This window comes from Eptesicus fuscus, chromosome 4 (genome assembly GCF_027574615.1).
Source record: "Eptesicus fuscus isolate TK198812 chromosome 4, DD_ASM_mEF_20220401, whole genome shotgun sequence".
Classification (NCBI taxonomy): domain Eukaryota; kingdom Metazoa; phylum Chordata; class Mammalia; order Chiroptera; family Vespertilionidae; genus Eptesicus; species Eptesicus fuscus.
The window spans coordinates 42,016,269-42,037,775 of NC_072476.1; the positions used below are offsets into that span (position 1 = coordinate 42,016,269).

A 21,507-nucleotide genomic window follows, 5' to 3' on the forward strand; every position below is an offset into this window, starting at 1 on the left:
AAGGGAACCCCACCCTGATCCAGAACACCCTTCAAGGCAAACCAGCTGGCCCCCACCCCTGTACTAGGCCTCTATCCTATCTAATAAAAGAGTACTATGCAGATTGACCATCAATCCAACACACAATATGGCTGCCCCCATGTGGTCAAAGATCCTGCCCCCATGTGGACACAAGATGGCCACCACAAGATGGCCAGCAGGGGAGGGCAGTTGGGAGGCACCAGGCCTGCAAGGGAGGGCAGTTGGAGGCAATCAAGCCTGCAGGGGAGGGCAGTTAGGGGTGACTAGGCCGGCAGAGGAGGGAAGTTGGGGGCAAACAAGCTGGCAGGGGAGCAGTTAGACATCAATCAGGCTGGCATAGGAGTGGTTAGGGGGTGATCAGGCTGGCAGGCAGAAGCGATTTAGGGCAATCAGGAAGGCAGGCAGGTGAGCAGTTGGGAGCCAGCAGTCCTGAATTGTGAGAGGGATGTCATCATAAAAGAGTAATATGCAGATTGACCATCAATCCAAACAGGCAGTCAGACATCTCTCGAGGGGTCCCAGATTGGAGAGGATGTAGGCTGGGCTGAGGGACACCCCCCCCTCCGTGCACGAATTTCATGCACCGGGCCTCTAGTAATATTGTAATGCTTTATATTTGAAAAAGTGCTTTATAACTATCTTTACACATATTCACGTTCATGTATTTATTCAATTCAAGGGTTTGTCACCAAATGAGTCATATCTATTACAAATAGCATATCTATAAACTATTTTTATTTCCAAAGTAAAATGATGCTTCCAATTCTAGAAATTGGAATAACTTTTATATGTATTGATATGTAAGACAGCCTTTGTACTAGGTAATCCAAGAAGTGTATAAAAAGATAATAAAGGCAATATCCTATCTAATAATAGAGTAATATGCAAATTAACCATCACTCCGCAACAAAATGGCGGAGCCCATAGACATAAGATGGCAGCGCCCAGTCTTCTCAGGCCCACCGGAGGCCCCCAGTCCCAGGGAGGGCTGCCAATGAGAGCCGGCAGCACGGCCCAGGCTGTAGGCCTGGGAGGTGGCCGTGCCCCCCGCACGATCTGCCACTAGCCTCAGCCCATGCATCCCTGGCACAGCCCTGGCCATCCACCTGGAAGGCTCCCGCGCCCCCCCAACTCCCCTCCCGCAATCGGCTTCCAGCCCCGCCCGTGGGCCTGTGAGGCGGCCACGCCCTCCGCCGCGATCCACTCCCAACAGTGACCCAGGTCGTTGGCCTGTCGGCTGGGAGGCGCCTGCACCCCTCTCAGCACGATCCACTCCCAGCCCTGGCCAGGGCTGTAGGCCTGTCAGCTGGGAGGCGCCCATGCCCCTTTTCAGCGTGTTTTGCTTCCAGCCGAGGCCAGGACTGTGGGCCTGGGAGGCAGCCGTGCCTCTCCCGTGCGATCCACTCCCAGACGTGGCCCTGGCCATAGGTCTGTCGGCTGGGAGACACCTGCACCCCTCTCAGCGTGTTCGGCTTCCAGCTGTGGCCAGGGCTGTGGGCGCACCTCTCCTGTGCAATCCGCTCCCAGCCATGACCCAGGCATTAGGACTGTTGGCTGGGAGGCATCTGCGCCCCTCTAGGCACATTCTGCTTTCAGCCGCTGCCAGCTTCTTCCCAACCTGCAAAACTCCAGCTTGATTCCCCTATAAAGGGAAGAGAATAGGACAGGATGTTCCCAGGAAATGGTGACAACAGGTTGCATGTGTGGACTGTGCTGGAGCTGTGTCCACGGCACTGTGGGAACACTGAGGAAGGAGCAAGCAGATCTGGCTGCAAGGATGGGGAGAGGGCCACAGAGACTTGGCCAACCCTCAAAGGGCCCAGTAGAACTTTCATAGGTAGAGAGGATTGAGATTATTAAGAGGAGAAAGGCATCTTGGAAGGAGTATTTCTAGCAGAAGGGAAAAAATGGGCCAAAAGTTTGCAGGAAAATGGATAAGTACAGTGTTAGTAGACCTCTATGTGAAAAAGCCTTCCATCTTGACACCTACATTACTTAACAGACTTGGCTCCAATTGACTTTGCCCTTTCAAAATAATTTTTGGAGGGAAAGATGGACAGTTGATTACATGTCTATTGTTTATAAAAGAAAAGGAAACTTTTAGAAAATATGAAAAAGTGTGAAATCACCTATAAACCTTCTACTTATTCAAATATATGCCCAACAACCACATGATATCACCTTTCCAAGGTCTCATGAAATTCCTGTTTAAGGAGTTTATTTTATGACACCTTTAGTTTGGGTTTACATTTTTACTGGTTTGTCAAGACCATAGCAGGTACACTGTCCAATATGTTAAAGAAAAAAACCCTATCTAATAAAAGAGGGAATATGCAGGAGAGGGCATTTGGGGATGACCGGGCTGTCAGAGGAGGGCAGTTGGGGATGATCGGGCCGGCAGGGGAACAGTTAGGCATCAATCAGGCTGGCAGGGGAGTGGTTAGGGGCGATCAGGCAGTCAGGCAAGCAGTTGGAAGCCAGCAGTCCCGAATTATAAAAGGGATGTCCGACTGCCTGTTTAGGCCCGATCTATCGGGCCTAAACAGGCAGTCAGACATCTCCCAAGGGGTCCCAGATTGGAGAAGGTGCAGGTTGGGCTGAGGGACACACCTCCCCCCACCCAGTGCACGAATTTCGTGCACCGGGCCTCTAGTTATATTATAAATAGGGTTTTTTTTGGAGAAGTTATTTACTTTTTTTTTTTTTTTTTGGCCCAGCCCCTCAACCCCCTTCCCCTCTGCCAACTGTTCTCTGTTCTATGAGTATGTTTTGTTTGTTCATTTATTTTCTTTGGATTTCACAAATAAGTGAAACCATATGGTATTTGTCATTTTCAGTCTGATTTCACCTAGCATTAATACCCTCTAGGTCCATCAATGTTGTCATAAAACGATAAGATTTTGTTCTTTTTATGGCCAACTAATATTCCATTGTATACAGGGGTGAACAAAAGTAGGTTTACAATTGTGAGTATGCAAAGCAGAGGCTATTACTTTGTTTTTTAAAGAAATGCAAACTCAAAAAGTCCCTTTTTACACATCCTCTATCCTCTCCCACAGATAACTGCATTAGGCTGTTCCTTGGATGTCCTTCTAGACCAGTGGTCAGCAAACTGTGGCTCGCGAGCCACATGCGGCTCTTTGGCCCCTTGAGTGTGGCTCTTCCACAAAATACCACAGCCTGGATGAGTCTATTTTGAAGAAGTGGCATTAAAGTTTAAAAAAATTGGCTTTCAAAAAAAATTTCAATTGTTGTACTGTTGATATTTGGCTCTGTTGATTAATGAGTTTGCCGACCACTGTTCTAGACATTTCTGTTTGAGGACATTTTCCCACTTTTTAAAGTATGTTTTTATTAATTTTTAGAGAGAGAGGAAGGGAGGAGGATAAAGAGAAACATCAATGTGAGAGAGAAACATTGATGTGAGAGAGAGGCATCAATTGGCTGCCTCCCACACGCACCCTGACCAGGGACAGAGTTCACAACCTGGGCATGTGCCTTGACTGGGAATCGAACCAGCAACCTTTTGGTGCACAGGACAACACTCCAACCAACTGAGCGACACCAGCCAGGGTGATTTTTCCCCATTTTGAAAAAGTTTCCTTTAGCAAACAATAACATTAACCTTTTGCACTCGGATGTTGAGTGTGACTCGACACGGTTAGCATTAGAATAAAGGAATCGAGAAAAAAGCAAGCAAGTGCAAAGGGTTAAGAATAATTTCATAGGTCCTGGTTGTGTAGCTCAGTTGGTTAGAGCATCATCCAAATATACCAAGGTCAAGGGTTCGATTCCTGGTTAGGGCACATACAAGAATCAACCAATGAATTCATAAATAAGTGTATTAATAAGTTAATTTTTTTTCTTCTCTCTCTCCATGCCTTCTTCCCTCCCTCCCTCTCACTCTAAAATTACTAAAACAAAATTTTTTAAATTTTTTAATTAAAAAGAATAATTTAATTGATTTTAAATATATTTTTATTGATTTAAGAGGAAGGGAAAGGGAGAGAAAGAAATATCAATAATGAGAATCATTGATTGGCTGCCTCCTACTGGGGATCGAGCCTGCAACTTAGGCATGTGCCCTTGACTGAATCAAACCTGGGACCCTTCAGTCCACAGGCCGATGATCTATCCATTGAGCCAAACCGGATAGGGCTAACTTCATTGATTTTACAACTGTGGGCCCAATGGGGATTTCTTCCTGTATTCTGTTTTTGTCCTGTCTGCTACCAAAAGTGACTTAAATATAAAATACATGTGCAAGGACTATTAAAGAACAGAAAATTAACAAAATGTTAATGACGGGAGCAAATTCCAGCATGTCATAATTGCAAGAGTTTCATCAAAAGGTTAATTGAAACTTGGGGGCTCAACAAGGGCTGAGTCACATGTGTAATCACCTGTTGGACTGGCTGAAGGGCACTTCCCCCAAACCTCAACAGGATGGTTGTTTGCTGCCAGACAGCTCAGGGCATCTTAATCTACATGTTATTGCCTCCTGTTGTCCAAACACCTGAACAGCTGTAGGCTATTCCCCAATCTGACAATGCTTCTGTGAACCCTACCCTTTGAAGTGTATTATCTCCACCTTGCCTTAGGACAAATTGTGTTAATAAAAAGCAAGGGAGACTTTTAGCTCCTTTAGCTGAAGCTCCTCTGACCCCCAATGCCTTTCAAAATTATCTTTCATCTCTGGACTCTTACTTAATCTATGCACAGCCTTTCTCCAGATTGCTGAACCCTTCTTAATGCTGGGACAAGAACTCCGGCATGTTATGTCAGGGAAATACAAGCCTACTGAAAGCATAGGCTAATGGTAGCTACTCTAGTTGAAGACCGTGTCAGGTTTACCCTGAAGCTTATTGACAGACAAGGGAAACACAGAGTTGCAAAATCTTTTCCACTTTAGGTAGAAAAATACAATCACCCTAGTTCATGAAAAATCTTTTCCAGAATGGCCATAAATACTTGAAGGACTCCAAAATGTGTCAGTAGTTTAGACAGCAGTGTCTTAAATTAGGTCCTTTTAATTGATTTTCTTTTTCACAATAACAAGAAGGCATCAAAGTTATTCTCAAAGGGAGAAGAAACTGTAAATGAGAGACTGAGTCATCCAGATGAAAGGAGTTTTAGGGGTAAAGTAGACAGGTTTAGGAAGTTTTAGGAATGAAAATGGTCCATGGGAAGGAATGAGACTTGAAGGCACCAGGATATATATCTTGTATAGAAGATAGAGAAATGCCACAGGCAAATAGAAATACATCCGGCCTAAGCAATGAAGACAGCCATAAACTGAGGACAGACAGGGGTATCTCTGGCCTGAACAATTAAAGTGACCAAAAGTAGACCTTACCTGAGTAGCTGGGGGGGGGGGGGGGGCCTACAAGATAAGGCTTTCTCTGCCTACACAATTGGGAGAGCTATATGTTAAATCAAAAGTGACCCAACCCACAAGACACAGCTGACCAGAAGGTGAAAGGTCACGTAAGCATGAAATAATCCTGTGATTGTAAGCCATTTAAATGTGTTTGTTAATCCAGCATAAATCAGCAAAAGTTGACTTAAAGGGTAAACAAGCTACTCTATTTCTTAAGGTCTTGCTTCTTACTGGCCTCAGAGCTAGTCATAGATTTTTCTGAAAACAAGATTCTCTGGTGTCATAATATCCTAGGTTTGCTTATTCCTCTTTAATATATTTTGCTTACTCAGGTTTTAAAAAAATGCTGAGAAGAAAAAAATTTACAGGAGACATGTCCGCACATGTGATACAATCTAGAAGCAGGGTATCTGTGTTTTAAAAAGCTAGAGTAGAGTGTAGTGTTGGTCAGGAAAGAGCACAACCCATTCGTGCCTAGAGAGTTCACAGGTAAGTCACAGACTTAGAAGTGGAAGAAATCAACAACCAAAAGTTTCACACAGATTGACTTCTCCCCTAAACCAAACTAAATCTGGTTCTCTCAGCCAAGATTGGCAAATATTTTTCCAAGACACACATTTTCTACCTTCTTAGACTTTCACCAGCATCTGCTGCAATACCATCCCTAAGGCAATGACCAAATAAATAGACACACTGTCCCTGTTTACTTTTTAGAACTTAAAAACTCCTAATCAAAATTTAACAAAGGTCACAAATATAGAGAAACTAATCCCCCACAAAAACACACTGCTGTAAACTTTTCATAAAACAAGTTTATAACCTAAAAATGTTATCTCGGTCACAACAAAAAAAGAAAATATAAATTTATTCAACCAATCTCAAAGACACACCAGCCCCTGCCCCCCCTCCCCAGCCCCCCCCCAAAAAAAAGCCTCTGTCAAACAATAAGAGAACTAATGAAAAAGTACCTTCTTTGCCCAAAGCAATATTCTAGATCCTTTAGAAGATACAGAAGATAAAACGAAGTCCTTGCACTTACAGAATTGAGTGGAACAGGTGAAAATAAGAAGTTATACGGTAAAAATATCAAGAAATAAACTGCAATATAAAAAAAAGAAAAAACTGTAACAATATCTGTCATTATGCCATGACATGAAATATAGTGAGGAAAATCTGGCAAAGAGGATCTAAACTATACACCAACTAACCAAATACAGTGTCAAAATGTGTCCTTGCCATAAGAAGCAGATTGGATTAACAGACATGGGCTATGACCTTAAACAAGAAAACCCAAGGTGTCTGTGTCCTTTCCATAAACATTGGTTACACATCCCCAGTGAGGGAAAATAATATATTTAATGCCCTGCTTAGCTTTTCTTTGTTTAGAAAATCTGGTTGTTGCTTACTCTTTGGTTATGTCTTTATAAACAAATGAGGGGAAATTTATCTCCACCTAAGATATAGGAAAACTGGTATTGGGAAGCCAACAATTTTATTCCAAAAAAGATACTATTAAATATTGGGCCATAACATTTGCCCTACCCACCTACCCTGCACTGAGCACTTAGTCAGTTATTCCCCACAAAGACTTGGATGTAGACAAACCTGCTCCTGTGTTCACACCATGACCATAAGTAGACCAAAAGTAGACCTTACCTTTTGGTCTACTTATGGTCACTTAAGTACATCAGGCCAGTTAACACCATTTATATTACAAAAACCTCCCACCTTTTGAGATTCTTCAATGCAGCACCTTCCAACTTACCCCTCATAATAAATCTCAAGCTAACTACCCCTACAATAAAAAATTTAATAACCTGATGTAAAAAGCATCCTGGTGAAAATTTTTGATTAAAGATATGTTTAAAAAGAACAACATACTTTGGATTCCCTAATTCTAAACTTCTAGTTTCCCAAATGCATTTATTTCTTACTCCTAGCAATGTATTTACACTTAGAGATTTATCTTGCATGAACCTTCTATATCAAAAAATGATAGCCCAGCCCTAACCGGTTTGGCTCAGTGGATAGAGCATCAGCCTACAGACTGAAGGGTCCCGGGTTCAATTCCGGTCAAGGGCACGTACCTTGGTTGCAGGCACATCCCCAGTATGTGCAGGAGGCAACTGATTGATGCTTCTCTCTCACTGATGTTTCTAACTCTCTATCTCTCTCCCTTCCTCTCTGTAAAAATTCAATAAAATATATTTTAAAAAATGATAGCCCATAATATACCAAATGCAATAAATTCCTTTTATATCATGAATGGCGTCCCATCCTTATCAATTCTGTTAAGCTGCAAATTCTGTGAAAGCAGTTTACTTTAAAATGTAAGTTATAAAGTCAGCCTCAAGAGGGAGGGGGGGATTTTTGCTGGCAGAAGAAAAAAATCAGTAATAAATTTGACCTTGACACATTAGTGATATAAAGACAGACGTGGCTGGCTTGTGAAGACTGTCGTACTTTAACTACCAGCTACTGATTAAAAAGAAAAAAAATGTCAACTTACCAACAACTGATGCACCTCTTTCTGCAAAAGCCAGAGCATAGGCTCTGCCCAGTCCTAATGAAAAACAAAATAATCAAAAAGTTGAGCAAATGTTAGGGTAAGTTTTGGTCCACTCAACTCAATCCCTATTTTAAAATAACCAGTGAGCAATTAATTATATTACAATGTCTTCATTAGTACTCTCAACCTGTACTTCACCCTCTTCTACTTGCAGAGGTTAAAAAGCTTAAAACTGTATTTTCTACCCATCATTTCCTATCAGTCTACCTAGCTGCTAGGATGCCAGATGGGAACTGGATGCCACCATTAAATGCATTTGCATGAAATCTGGAAAGTGGAAATGAGGCAGAAGCCACCTTACTGTGACTTCTAGCTGTTGCTGTTGGTTAAGGAGCTGACTTCTTGAAGCTTCCTAGGTATTAAGAAACCATGGATGTAGCGGCAACTTCTTAATCTAGCTCCCTAATTCTGGATGGTAGCTTCCATGTTCTACATCCCTGGTATCCAAGGAGGCTGCAGCAGTTCAAAGGGCAGCCTCTCAGGTTGTGGCCCCTAATGGCCCTGCTCTGTATTGTTCCACAAGTCATTCCAAGAGGAACTGCCTAAAATACAAACGGCTAAGTTAAATCCTTTCCTGCTCCAAATATCTAGCGATTCTTATAGACTGCACTGGACTTTAATTAGACACAATCACCAAACACACAATTAATTCTCAATTAAGTAGTAATTAAATGTTTAATTCCAACTCAAAGATATAAGGTATAAATGTACACATCCAAAAATGAATACAAAACCTATATAAGTTTTACAGGCATAGAATATCTCGGGGAAGAAAGATATGAGAGGCTGACAATTAGTGCTCGCATCCAGAGCTGGACAGAGCGGGACTGCTCAAGATTTCATCACGCTACTCAGAACAGTGCACAATTTAAAACTCCTGACGTTTATCTCTAGAACTTTCCACTTAACAATTTTTTGGGTCAACGGTAACTGAAGTCACAGGTTAACTGGGGACTAGTGCAGAGTGCTTGGCTGGATAAGTATGCAAACTTAACGAGAGGACTCTCAGATGCCTCGTTAAAAGAAGGCCCTCTCCAGAATAAAAATCAGAGCCGAAAGCCATCGGACAGAGGAAAAGAAACGCTAAATGAGGGACTTTTCAGAGGCAAGGAACTGACAGCTCCTCCCCGGGGTGGCGGCAGCCCCCAGCCGCTTGCCCGCAACTTTAAAAGACTTGAGTGAGGCCTAGAGTCCGGAGGCAGGAGGAGTCGCCCCTGATGCGCAGAGAGGCGCTCAGTTAGGACTTTCACCTCGTCCTGCAGCCCGCAGCCCAGCCCCGCCCCCCGCCCCCCGCCCGCGCCACACTCGGGCCCACGGGCGGCTGCACCGGGAGGGACGGGGAAGAGGGCTGCACCCGACCGTGTGGGTAGGTGTTCGTGGCTCCCCACGCACGGCCGCCAGCCCCACCTCTCCCTCCACAACAGACTCGGTGTCCCGACAACAGCAGTTCTACGTCCTCACACCCCATCCCACCGCGTCCAGCCCCTCGCTCCCCACGCCGCTCCCCACGCCGCTTCTTCCCCGACCCCACACCGCCGCCCGCAGCCCTCCGACTGAGACCGGACCGCAGCTGCTCCCACGCCGCGACCCCCAGGGAGTGCGTGCCCTCCAGCCTTCGCGTGCTCACCTCCCCCTGCGCCGGTGACCAGAACCACCTGCCCGTCGAATCTCAGCGTCGAGGCCATGAGTCCTGCAAGACACACACAGACACTAGCTGAACCTCTGGAGCTCGGACTGCGGGACAGGGAGGAGACCCGGCAAAGAGGGGGCGGGCGCGAGTGACCTGACAGTTTCGGGGAAGGAGACGGACGCCGTAGTTTTCCAAGTGCGCCTGCGCGGAGATCCTGGGCCCTCTGGGAAATGTAGTCCAGCGTGCCTCCAGCAGGGAGGTGGCGGGGAGAGCCCGCCCCAGAGGCTTAGTTGAAAGCCCATTTCTGTTCCACCAGTTAGTAATAGAAGCTGCTGGAACTTTTGTGGTAAAATAGCTGGCGTGGCACCTTGAGTTTATTCTTTCACCCGTTGTTTTGTCGTACACTCCACAAACGTTTTCTGGATTTAGGAGCTAGCCTAGAGATATAGGACGCGGCCCCTATCCTTAAGTAGCTTTCAAAATAGCCTCTAAGAAGGAATGGCACCCTTACCGATGAGTAAAGATGTCTCAGAATGTAATCTCTGAACCTCCTGCATGAAGTTCATCTGGGAACTGTCAAAAATGCATCGTCGTGGACCCCCACGCTGATCCCCCAAAATAGAATCTCGGGACCAAAAAAAAAAAAAAAAAGTTAACAAGTGCCCCTAAATGATTTTTGGTTTTGTATGTTGATAACAGTCCTATGATGTAATTCAGTCAACATTTATTAAGCACAAATTTACAGATGAACAGTAAGGTAATCCGGAGTTACCCAATGTCAAATATAAACCTTTAATAACAGTGTAAGACTTGTGGCAAATGTGTACAAGTTAGCTAATGGTGCCAAAATAAACGGACCCTATCCCTGTTGGGGAGAAAGGGGAAAACTTGCCAAAGGAGGTGACTATGCAAAAAAAAAGAAGAAAAAAAAAAAAAAACAGAGGACATTACAGGCAATGAAAATACTAGCTAGATTGGGGGGAAAGGGAGAGGGTAAGGCCGCAGAAGTAAGCACAGTCTGTCAGATCACATTTAGATGATTTAATTTAGTGCTAAGAATGACTTTAAGCAGCATTACTCCGGAGAACACATTTATATCGTGGAAACATCGCTTTGCACTATTACTAAGGATTGATTGGAGGTTGACAAGGAGAACTGATAGAAGAAACCCACTCGGAAAAATTATGGAGGTCAGAAGGAAGTCAGAGGAAATGTTGAAGAGGGAAAATGTTAAGATATTTTTGGATATGGAGTGAAGTCTTTGTGATTAATTGGATGTGGATGTGAGGGAGGAACAACTGAAACAACCCCCATATTTCTGGCTTGAGAATCTAGGTTATGGTGGCAGTCATCAGAAAAGGAATAGTGGGAGAAGATCAGCTTTTAGAGGGAACATGCCTGCAACTTGGGACAAACTGCATTTGGGAAGTGAAGGGAAGCTATGGCTGCAGATGCCTAGCAGACATCTGTGGTTTTTAGAGTTCAGAGATTTTGTTGTTGTTGTTTTAATATAATTTTATTGATTTCAGAAAGGAAGGGAGAGGGAGAGATAGAAATATCAATGATGAGAGAGAATCATGGATTGGTGCCTGCATGCCCCCTGACTGGGAATCAAACCATGACCTCCTGGTTCATAGGTGGATGCTCAACCAATGAGCCACACCAGCGGGGCTCTGAGAGTTTGATGTCAGTGTTCAGGCACAGCAAGGGAAGTCTCCCTGTAACTCAAGACTAACTCTCCAAAGAGCAGTCCTTTGGCTGAAAGCTGGCCCTAAAGCAGCAACTTGCTCTCTTAACCATTTGTGCACATCTGCCTTCTGACATTTGACCCCTGAATTCCAGTGCTCATGGGAACCCCAGGAGGCTAACCCTGAGGGCACTGGGCCCAAAGATAAGAAAGCCCTTGTGATATGAAAGAGGTGACTCCTAAAGCTTTGGTCCAAGACCTCGCCCTGTCCCAGTGCCTCCTCCAACCAGTGGGGTGGGTTGCCTGGAGACGGAGCCCTGGAGATGGAGCCCTCCTCTCAGCCCCATGCTGGCACAGCTCTGCCGCCACCGCACAGGTTGCCCTGTGCAAAGACGAGTCTACCCTTGGTTCAGACCAGTGACTACCTTCTTTGCAGACTGGCCACGAGGAAGGCCCGGAGATCCAGTCCACGGGCATTACGAATCCAGGCTTGAATCAAGATGCAAAAGTGAGCCTTCGGCACGGCCATGTGGGAATCCTAGGTTCAAAGGTAAGCCTGTGTGACAGCTTTTTAGACTTTGGCCTCCACACCCCTAATTCCTGCAGAGAAAGCTGAAGCAGCCGGGCAATGCAGCAGAGCCGAATTTCCACAAAGTAGATCCCAGGAGATGCCCTAGTGAACTGTGCACTAGGCCCTTCCTCCAAGCCCCACCTGGTGCAAGTGCCCAGATATCCTTGTCGGGTATCTGTTTTGATTTTGTGTTGTAATGTTTCCTCTTTAACCCAATAATCCTGTTCTTATGTTTAAAAAAAGTAATTAGAAAACAAAAGGGGGGATTAGTCTTGGACTGACTTGTTTGGTGTGAGCAACAGGAAATATTTCGCTTTCTGAGAACAACAGAAAAATAGGTTTATTTGTGTTACGCTTATTAATTTGTGCAGTTCTTCAGTATCTGCAATGTCACCCTTTATCCCAGAAAACTGGCGGGCACTATGGGAGGTCAGAAGTAAGTCAGAAGATGTACTTCAGTAAAACAAGAAGAAAGTGGAGGAGGTGCTAGAAGAGGAGGAAGAGGAATATGAGGTGGAAAAAGTTCTCGACCGTCGAGTGGTAAAGGGCAAAGTGGAGTACCTCCTCAAGTGGAAGGGGTTCTCAGATGAGGACAACACGTGGGAGCCAGAAGGGAACTTGGATTGCCCCGACCTCATTGCTGAGTGTTCACAGCCACAGAAAACAGCACATGAGACAGATAAGTCAGAAGGAGGCTAGCGCAAAGCTGACTCTGATTCTGAAGATAAGGGAGAGGAGAGCAAACCAAAGCAGGAGAGCCAGAAAAGCCTCGAGGTTTGGAGCTACAGACTCCAGTAGGGAGCCCATGTTCCTGATGAAATGGAAAAACTCTGATGAGGCTGACCTGGTCCCAGCCAAGGAAGCCAATGTCAAGTGCCCCCAGGTTGTCATATCCTTCTATGAGGAAAGGCTGGCGTGGCATTCCTATCCCTGAGAGGATGATGACAAAAAAGATGACAAGAATGAACTCTTTTGAGTACCAGCCCCTGCCACATCTGACTGTGGGTTTCAAGTGGAGAGGGAAAGGAGTTCTACTTGTCTTATTTTTTTTTTTTTTTAATATATTTTATTGATTTTTTTACAGAGAGGAAGGGAGAGGGATAGAGAGTTAGAAACATCGACGAGAGAGAAACATCGATCAGCTGCCTCCTGCACACCTCCTACTGGGGATGTGCCCGCAACCAAGGTACATGCCCTTGACCAGAATCGAACCCGGAACCCTTCAGTCCGCAGGCCAACGTTCTATCCACTGAGCCAAACCAGTCAGGGGTCTACTTGTCTTGATACCATAGAAGTGGCTTGAGAAATGTCCATTGAAGAGCCAGTATAGTTTCTGTGCCCTACAGCAGCCCAAGTGCTTTAAAGCCATTCCATGCTGAATAGTTTGCACATCCATCCATGTGGAGGGGAAGGAGGATAAGTGTTTCAAGGCAATTCATTCTGCACTTTGCTGAGAAAAGCGAAGGACCTTCTTTAAAGGACAAAACTTGCAGAATGGATATGAGTGAGAGCAAAAAGATACTGTAGATCTTCAAAGAGCATCTCCACAACTCACAGCCTTCTTCCCAATCGTGTTAACTGCATTTTTACAGCGTAGCATGTGCGTAGTTTTTGGCTATTACTGCTGTATTATTTGGGGGTTGGAGGGATGGGCTAGGAAGGGAGATGAGTAGGATTGTTTTTATTAAAATTTGGGACCTGGTTGGGGAAATGGTGAAACAATGAAAAGAAGAAACTACTAATGATTTGGTTTTGTGTCCAGAATATTTTCTTTTTAAAAAATGTAATTGGCAATCTAATTGAGGACTCTGAGAGACTGTTTAAAAGCTGTGAGTGCCTGAAATTTACAGGGCAAGGTGTTCCCTGCCTGAGATTAATTCTGTTCCCAACAAAAGACTAAGCCAGTTGATAAGTTACCAAAGCTGCCAAGTGGGGCAGGGATTGGGGGGATGGAAATTAGTTGAGAAGGGAAAGTCTTTTATTGGAGCATATATATAGGCAGATCATTCTGTCTTAGAGGTGCTAACCCTTGAAATTGACAAGACCCTTTCTTTTCTAATTATGAAGCTATAGATATTAGCTTGTCCATCCAAGCTCCTGGCTGAGGTATTTGGGAGGAGGTGAAGAGGATGGTATAGGAGGTGTGAGAGTAAAGAGAGGGGTCCATGTTTTTAGGATGGAAAAACTCTTGGAGCCTCTCTGTTTTTTGAACTTTGAACCCTGAAACCATTGGTGGCAGGGTTCAATCACTGACAGCACAAGTTCATTGAATCACTTCAAGAGTTGGATTATTTCAAAAGCCCTGGTCTCAGGAGAAGATTAATCTTTCACTTTTATACTGGGTCAGTGGTTCACTTTAAGACACAAAGCAAACTTTTTTTTTTTAATCCCAAGAATTAACTAATACCCAAAATGCTATCTTGACTCATAAAATCCATCAGTTCTTGACATCATCCAGACCTACATCTAGAACTTCAATGTAAAATCCTTTTAGGCATGTGTTAGATTTCTGTGAAAACTTTGTTTAAATGTAAACTTCATACAACACTGTCAGTTTTTGTTTTAATAAAACTATATATTTATATTTTAAAAAAAAAGAAAACAAAAGAGGTGGGGAGCAGTGTGTATCCATATTTTCAGGATCAACCCAGTTGTAACCTACAGAGAGGTGTCCCGCCACAGACCTACAAGGGGAGTGAGAATTAAGGCTTCATTAGCCATTGCTGGGAGCCAATACTCCACTTCTCAGACTCACATCGGGGCCCTGGCTAATCCCAGACCAAAGCCAACAAGTGCCTGGTAAGTGCCCAAATAAATATGCCTTAAGTATGAATGAGAGGCAGTACAGATTTAGGTCATGGAAGTACAGTGAGGAATGTAATTTAAAACACTACAGAAAGTGTTCCTATACAGTAGAAGTATAGATTATTTTTTCTAAAGTTCTCACCTTGCTCTCAAGTTCTTATTCTTGTGGGAGGGGAGGCAGAGAAGGAAAGTTAAACTTGTCAGTTAAAAATAATTTGGTCTGTTTGGGGTAAATACTATCTTTCAGAATTTCTACTCCTCCCTCTCCTAGCCTATATGTTACCTTAACATAAAGGAAGGGTTTGGCAAAGGTAGGTGTGGTCCATGCTGGCCTCTGCTTCTCCCCCCACCTACTGACAAAGTATGTGGCAGATAAAATGTGTGGTTTATTTTCTCAGCATCATAAAGGGGTCTCATGCTCCTCAACCCACCTGTACTGGGGCCCAACTCAAATCTATCTAGCCTCTGAATCATATTTATATCAGTGTGTGGGTTTAGTTATTCCAAGAATCTGTTGTGCATTATATCTTACCCTGTAAACTATTTTAGCAATTTCTATGTAAGTGTAAACATATTTCAAAATAAAAATTTATTCAAATAAAATAAAGAAAAATTATGCCAGCCAGGAGCCAAGGGAGACAGGCATAGGACCTTCAGCTTGCTCATCATATAGACCAGTGGTCGGCAAACTCATTAGTCAACAGAGCCAAATATCAACAGTACAACGATTGAAATTTCTTTTGAGAGCCAAATTTTTTAAACTTAAACTTCTTCTAACGCCACTTCTTCAAAATAGACTCGCCCAGGCCGTGGTATTTTGTGGAAGAGCCACACTCAAGGGGCCAAAGAGCCGCATGTGGCTCGCGAGCCGCAGTTTGCCAACCACGGACATAGACTAACAACAAGGCTATTGCCATTCTGCTATGGTCACCCTATGATGATTCAAGGTCACTTGCTTAGCAATGTCTTCTGAGTCCAAATCTATCTGGTGCTTCTGTCCTTTTCACTGATCCATCTCTTCAAGCCCAGACCAGGAAGAGGACAAGGGGTGTTGGGGCCCTAAAGAATGCAGGCCAACCATAGCCCCTATTATCTACCCTCCTAACCCTTTCTATTGCCTTCCCAGTAAGAATTCTGTTTAATCTTTCCTGCTGGTTAGAACTCCTCCTAAGTTTGTCTTCTCTGCTTTGACCTTATGGATGTTTCTTTTCTAAGGGGTCATGCTTCTAAGGGAGAAACCAAGCTTTATGGCTTAGCCCTGATGCTGGAAAAACATGAAGGGATATTACAGTGAAACAATATTCTTCTCTTTTTTTGGTTCTCAGTCTCTGAACCCAAGGAACACAGCACCTCTATCTTAACCTCGGAGGCTGAAACGCCAGATACCTTTCTGCCTCCCTTGCATCTAGGCATAGCACATGACCTAAGTTCTATCAGTCAGATGCTTCTCCCAAGGCATTGAATTGGGGTGGAATGACCAACTATACCAAATCCACTCTGGTGATAAATGGAAGCAACAATAGCATCAGCTCTAGTGGGAGTGGGCAACATTCAATGGCAGTAGTGTCAGAGGCGCGAATCGCAGCATCCAGTGTCCAGCTGCAAGGATAATGGTATCCTCATCAGACCGCCTGGGGCATGATTGGGCATGGTTCCTGACCGCAGCGGCTCTGAACCTCACGTCCTGAAAGTTCTGTCTGCTGTCACTGAGCTGCAGCTGACTGGAGATTGCAGCTGCATCTAGGGCTGATTTAGCACTAGTAAACCACAGAAGCCAAGTTTAATAAAACAAACAAACAAACAAAACAAAACAAAGCACAGATTCCTTTGGAAATCAACACAGATCTTCCAGGGCCTCATACAGCATGGCAGGATCAGGTCTTGGATGGAGATAGACATTTCTTTCCAGGGGTCACAAAAGCTCTCTAGGGGCCCTATACTGCAAAGGCAGCTTGTACTTAGCATGAACTTCAGACCCATTATTAGCACCTCTAGAATGGAGCACTTTCGTCTTGGCTTTTTCTCAAGCTCAGCTTAGTAGGTAGAAAGCTAGTTAATTTTTTACTAAACTTTTCCTCCTTTGTTTCTTAGCCTTGGATAGATGGCCCAAGTTGGACCTTATGCAGAAAAAAAAAAAAGTAATATATACTTTTAATTATATATGTATAATTAACAATTATATATATATATATATATATATGTGTATGTGTGTGTGTAATTAGAGAGAGGAAGGGGGAGAGAGAGAGAGAGACATTGATGTGAGAGAAAAACATTGATCTGTGTTGTAGTCTGACAGGGAATCTAACCAAAACCTTTTAGTGTACAGGATGACACTCCAACCGAGACACCCAGCCATGGATGGGTATATTTCTTAATACCTAACATAAAGGGATTTCCTAATAACCTGTTCTTGATTTTGAGCTTAATGATTTATTATAAGAGAACATATTTTGATTTTAATTCTTTTTCAATATATTGAGATTTATAATCAATTTTAGCTAAGAATACAAGTATACTTAAAAAGAATGTGTAATTTGCCCTAACCGGTTTGGCTCAGTGGATAGAGCGTCGGCCTGTGGACTGAAAGGTCCCAGGTTCGATTCCGGTCAAGGGCATGTACCTTGGTTGCGGGCACATCCCCAGTAGGAGGTGTGCAGGAGGCAGCTGATTGATGTTTCTAACTCTCTATACTTCTCCCTTCCTCTCTGTAAAAAAATCAATAAAATATATTTAAAAAAAGAAAAAAGAATGTGTAATTTGCATTTGGGGGCTCAGTGTTATATGGCCATTAAGTTAAATTTGCAGATCGTATTATTCAACTCTTTTACTAGTATATCAGATAAGGGCTTAAGTCAGCAGTAGTTAATTTTAAAGCAGGTCAAACCCAGTTAATATCTCTAATAATTTTTGGAAGTCATTTAATGTAAGTAAAGTGTCAGTCCGAATTTGAATTTTCTGAGGTTTTATTGTTTTTCCCTCAATAATGCTGCCAAGATAAGAAAAAAGAAATGTCCTTTGAACTTTTTCAGGTGCTATGCATAATCCAGCACAATGCAGAGAATCCTGCATTATAAGAGATATTTAGTTACTTCATTTTTCCCTTCTTAGAGGAAAAAACTTTCATAACATTTAAAATATATTTATTAATTTTTGTTTGATAAGGCTTTCCATGCATTTTCAAGTATATTAGATCTGTTAAATTTAAAAGGATTTCCTTTAAGAAAAGAGAATAAATTTCTTGTATTACTCCAGGCGCTCTTGGAGCTTTCCAAGAATCATCTCTGTTAAGACCTTGAAATTTTAACATGGAAAAAAACCATCAAACAAATATCTGTATATGATTTAAATATTATAATACCTTTTATAACTATATTAAGATATTAATTAGATTTTAAACTAGTTTTTGCATAGAAAAATTTTGGTTGGGATCACAGAATTAATCCTCCTTTTTAATTAGACCAATAATAAGCAACTTATTTTGAATTCCTAATTATTAGAGAAAACACAACATTTTACTTTCTCAAAATAAATTCTTATACTTTAGACATTTACCACAACTATATAATTTCTCCCAATTTAATTTGCACTTTGAACTTTTAAAGCTGGCAAGTCAAATATATTTAGCATTTCCTAGATGAATAACACTTTACATTTTTAAGAAAAATATAAGACATAGATTCAATTCTGTCCTCTAGGTTTTTTATGAGGCAAATTTAAACTTTACTTTTTATTTGCCAGTGGCTCTAGAAAACCAGGTTTGAAGACTCAAATCCAATTCCAATTATTTTAAGGCATTTACTTTGGATAAATTCTATAACAGAGAATTTACTGGTTTTCTTGAAGGCCTTAAAAGTTAACTTTTTAACAAGGTTCATTAGCATTTTGAAAATTACTCTTTATTATGGAAATGCGAATACTGTTGCTGGAATTAGTTTGAATTTCTTTGGAGAAGACTTTTTCGCTGTTTTTCTTAGGAAAGAAAAAGAAAACAGTTCTGGGTTTTTCATTTTCTATAACTCTTGCAGAGAGATTCCAGCTTAAGACAATCTAAATGTCCAAAATCGGACTATGCGCGCATTCTCTCTTACAGCTAGGTTCTCTCCCCACCAGCACAGAAATTCCAGACACATTTCTAAATTTTTAAGACTTTTTCATGGCGAAAAAGGAAATTTTAAATTAGCATACTGAGAGGGCTTCCATATTGGATAGCCACGTATTTCCCTTCCCCCACATCCTGCTTACTTTGGGGAAGTTTCAGCAACAGATATATATACATATTTTATATATGTATATATATAAAATTATATATATATACATAATTTTTTTTTCACTTTCCAAAGTAATAACTAATCACCCAATTTAGCCAAGATTTGCATTTCTCTGCCACATTCCTCCACTCCCCTTCTGGAGTGGGCTGTAGGCAGTCCCAAATCAGGGACCACAGACTGAAAGCAGAGGCAGGCATTTCCTCTGGACCTTCAGCTATATAATGATTGCAAAGTTGTTTTCCTACCTTCTCCCATGCCTCTATATTTAAAACCATGGGCAGGTTTTCCAAAAAATCGAAAAGCTGTTCATACCTCACAGAACAGCCCTTTGCTTGGAGCATAGCCTTAAGCATGAATATGCATACATTCTTTCCCTGCGATCCTGAATTTCCCATGTTTTACACCTAGTCTAGTACAGTACCCCTTCCTTACTTACTGCATGCACACGCCTTAGGGGCTCCTTTCGACTGACAATTGAAGTTCCCTCACACTCAGGTCCGCATTGAGTGCCACTTGGGCTGAACTCAGCACCGCGTTAGGTGCCACTTGTGCCACGCCAGCACAGCCAAGGGTTCGGGGAGCCTGAGCAGGGGCGATGAAGGATGGAGAAATGATAGACAAAGAGAAAAAGCTGGGTCTAGGTGGATCTTCTGTGCCTGGCTGAGGCCACAGAACAGATCCAGACTGCAAAGCTGGTGCTTTATTTATAATCAGGGACAAACAAGGTAATCTACAATGTTGTAAGTTTCACTTGTTTTGGCAGCACTTGCTGCCCCTCCCACAGCCCACTAGCTACCCAGGAAAGATCTAGGGCAGTGATGGGCAACCTTTTGAGCTTGGTGTGTCAAACTTCGCCAAAAAACTGAGCATAACTCGGTTAGTGTGTCACTTTGAGGAAAAAACTAACTCCAAGACTCTAGTCGCAAATGTTTCATCCTCAGGAGCAGCAAATGTTTCATCCTCGGCATGCGGCCGCATGTCATCAGAAATGGCTACGCATGTCAGTGCTGACACGCGTGTCTTAGGTTCGCCATCACTGATCTAGGGAGCATTTACAAGATCAAGCTTAATTATGCTTAGAGGACTGTGCCCTCCAAGCTGGGACTTGTTTGTGACTTTGCCAGCAGGTCAGTCCGAGGCTTAACCCTATAACAGCTCCCTACATATATCCTTACTGATATTTTGTCTGTTTGTCCTATCAGCTACTGAGATAAATATATATGAAATATCCCACTTGATTGTGGTCTGTAGAGAAAGGCCTAATTATTCAACACAGATTAGTACCAGGAAAAGTTCTAGAAAGTCATATAAATTACTTCTACCTCTGTCATTAAAGTGACACCTCAGTTTTAATCCCTTCTCATTCCCTTTCTATCTATGCAGATTTGCATGAATTATTTAACTACTCTAATCGCCTCTTTAAAAATATCATATTAAGTGCTTAATAAATAGAAAGTGCTTAGTACATTAATTTTCTTCATTTTATGAGGAAGAATTGATAGTTTACTCTAGAACAGAACAGTGATTATGACTGTATCCTCATAGATGGTTGGATATATTTAAGCTTAACTGTTCATAGAATTTCTAGTATGAACAGTAGGTGTAAGCACTTATCATCTAGTTATTATTTTTTTATATTTCTTTATTGATTTCAGAGAGGAAGACAGAAGGAGAAAGAGATAGAAACATCAATGAAGAGAGAGAATCATTGATCGGCTGCCTCCTGCACACCCCCTACTGGGGATTAAGCCCACAACCCAGGCATGTGCCCTCGGCCGGAATCGAACCTGAGACCCTTCAGTCTTCAGGCTGTCACTCTATCCACTGAGCCAAGCCAGCCAGGGCTAGTTGTTATTATTAAAGAATCTCTTTAAAATTTGTATTATGAGAGGTGCTTAACAGGTATCTAAGCTATCTATTGTTACATAACAAATTACTACCAAACCTAGACAGTTTTCTGTTGAGAAATCAGTTGATATTCTGATAGGAGATCCCTTGTAGGTAACTTTCTGTCTCTCTCTTGCAGCCTTTAAGATTCTTGCTTTGTTGTTGGTGTTCGTCAATTTAATTATGATGTGTCTTGATGTCGGTCTTTTGGGGTTCAACTTGTTTGGGACTCTGAATGCTTCTTGGACTTGGATAGTTTTTTTCTTGTCAATATCAGGGAAATTTTCTGTCATTATTTCTTCCAACAGGTTTTCTAGTCCTTGCTTCTCTTCCTCTCCTTCTTTTATCCCCATTATTCGAATATTGTTTCGTTTTTTGTCGTCCCAAAGCTCCCTTAGGCTCTCCTCTTGCTTTTTAAGTCTTCTTTCCAGTTGCTGCTGAGTTTGTGTGTTTTTTCCTACCTTGTCCTCTAATTCGCTGATTCGGTCCTCAGCCTCTTCTACTCTTCTCTTTAAGCCTTCCATTGTGTTCTTTATTGCAGCTATGTCGTTCTTCATCTCCTCTTGGTTTCTTTTCATGTTGGTGACATTTTCATTCAGCTCCTTATAGTTCTCATTGAGTTGTGTGTATTTGTCATCCATCCGTTTAAACATCCTTATAACGAATACTCTGAATTCTTTTTCTGTTAA

General features: G+C 42.6%; 1 protein-coding gene and 1 pseudogene across 1 annotated transcript in view; one reads left to right on the top strand and one right to left on the bottom strand.

The window, feature by feature from the left end:
- Positions 1–9,725, bottom strand: part of HSD17B4 (hydroxysteroid 17-beta dehydrogenase 4) — an 87,092-nt gene extending 77,367 nt beyond the window's left edge. The window contains exons 1-2 of the mRNA XM_028149692.2: positions 9,598–9,725; positions 7,911–7,964 (exon numbers count right to left, since the gene is read on the bottom strand). Of these exons, the coding sequence (XP_028005493.2) occupies positions 7,911–7,964; positions 9,598–9,655 (112 nt within the window). The 5' untranslated portion in view covers positions 9,656–9,725. The remainder of the gene's footprint in view (positions 1–7,910; positions 7,965–9,597) is intronic.
- A 398-nt stretch (positions 9,726–10,123) lies between these two features.
- LOC103288776 (chromobox protein homolog 1-like) lies at positions 10,124–12,834 on the top strand (annotated as a pseudogene).
- The last annotated feature ends 8,673 nt before the right edge of the window (positions 12,835–21,507 follow it).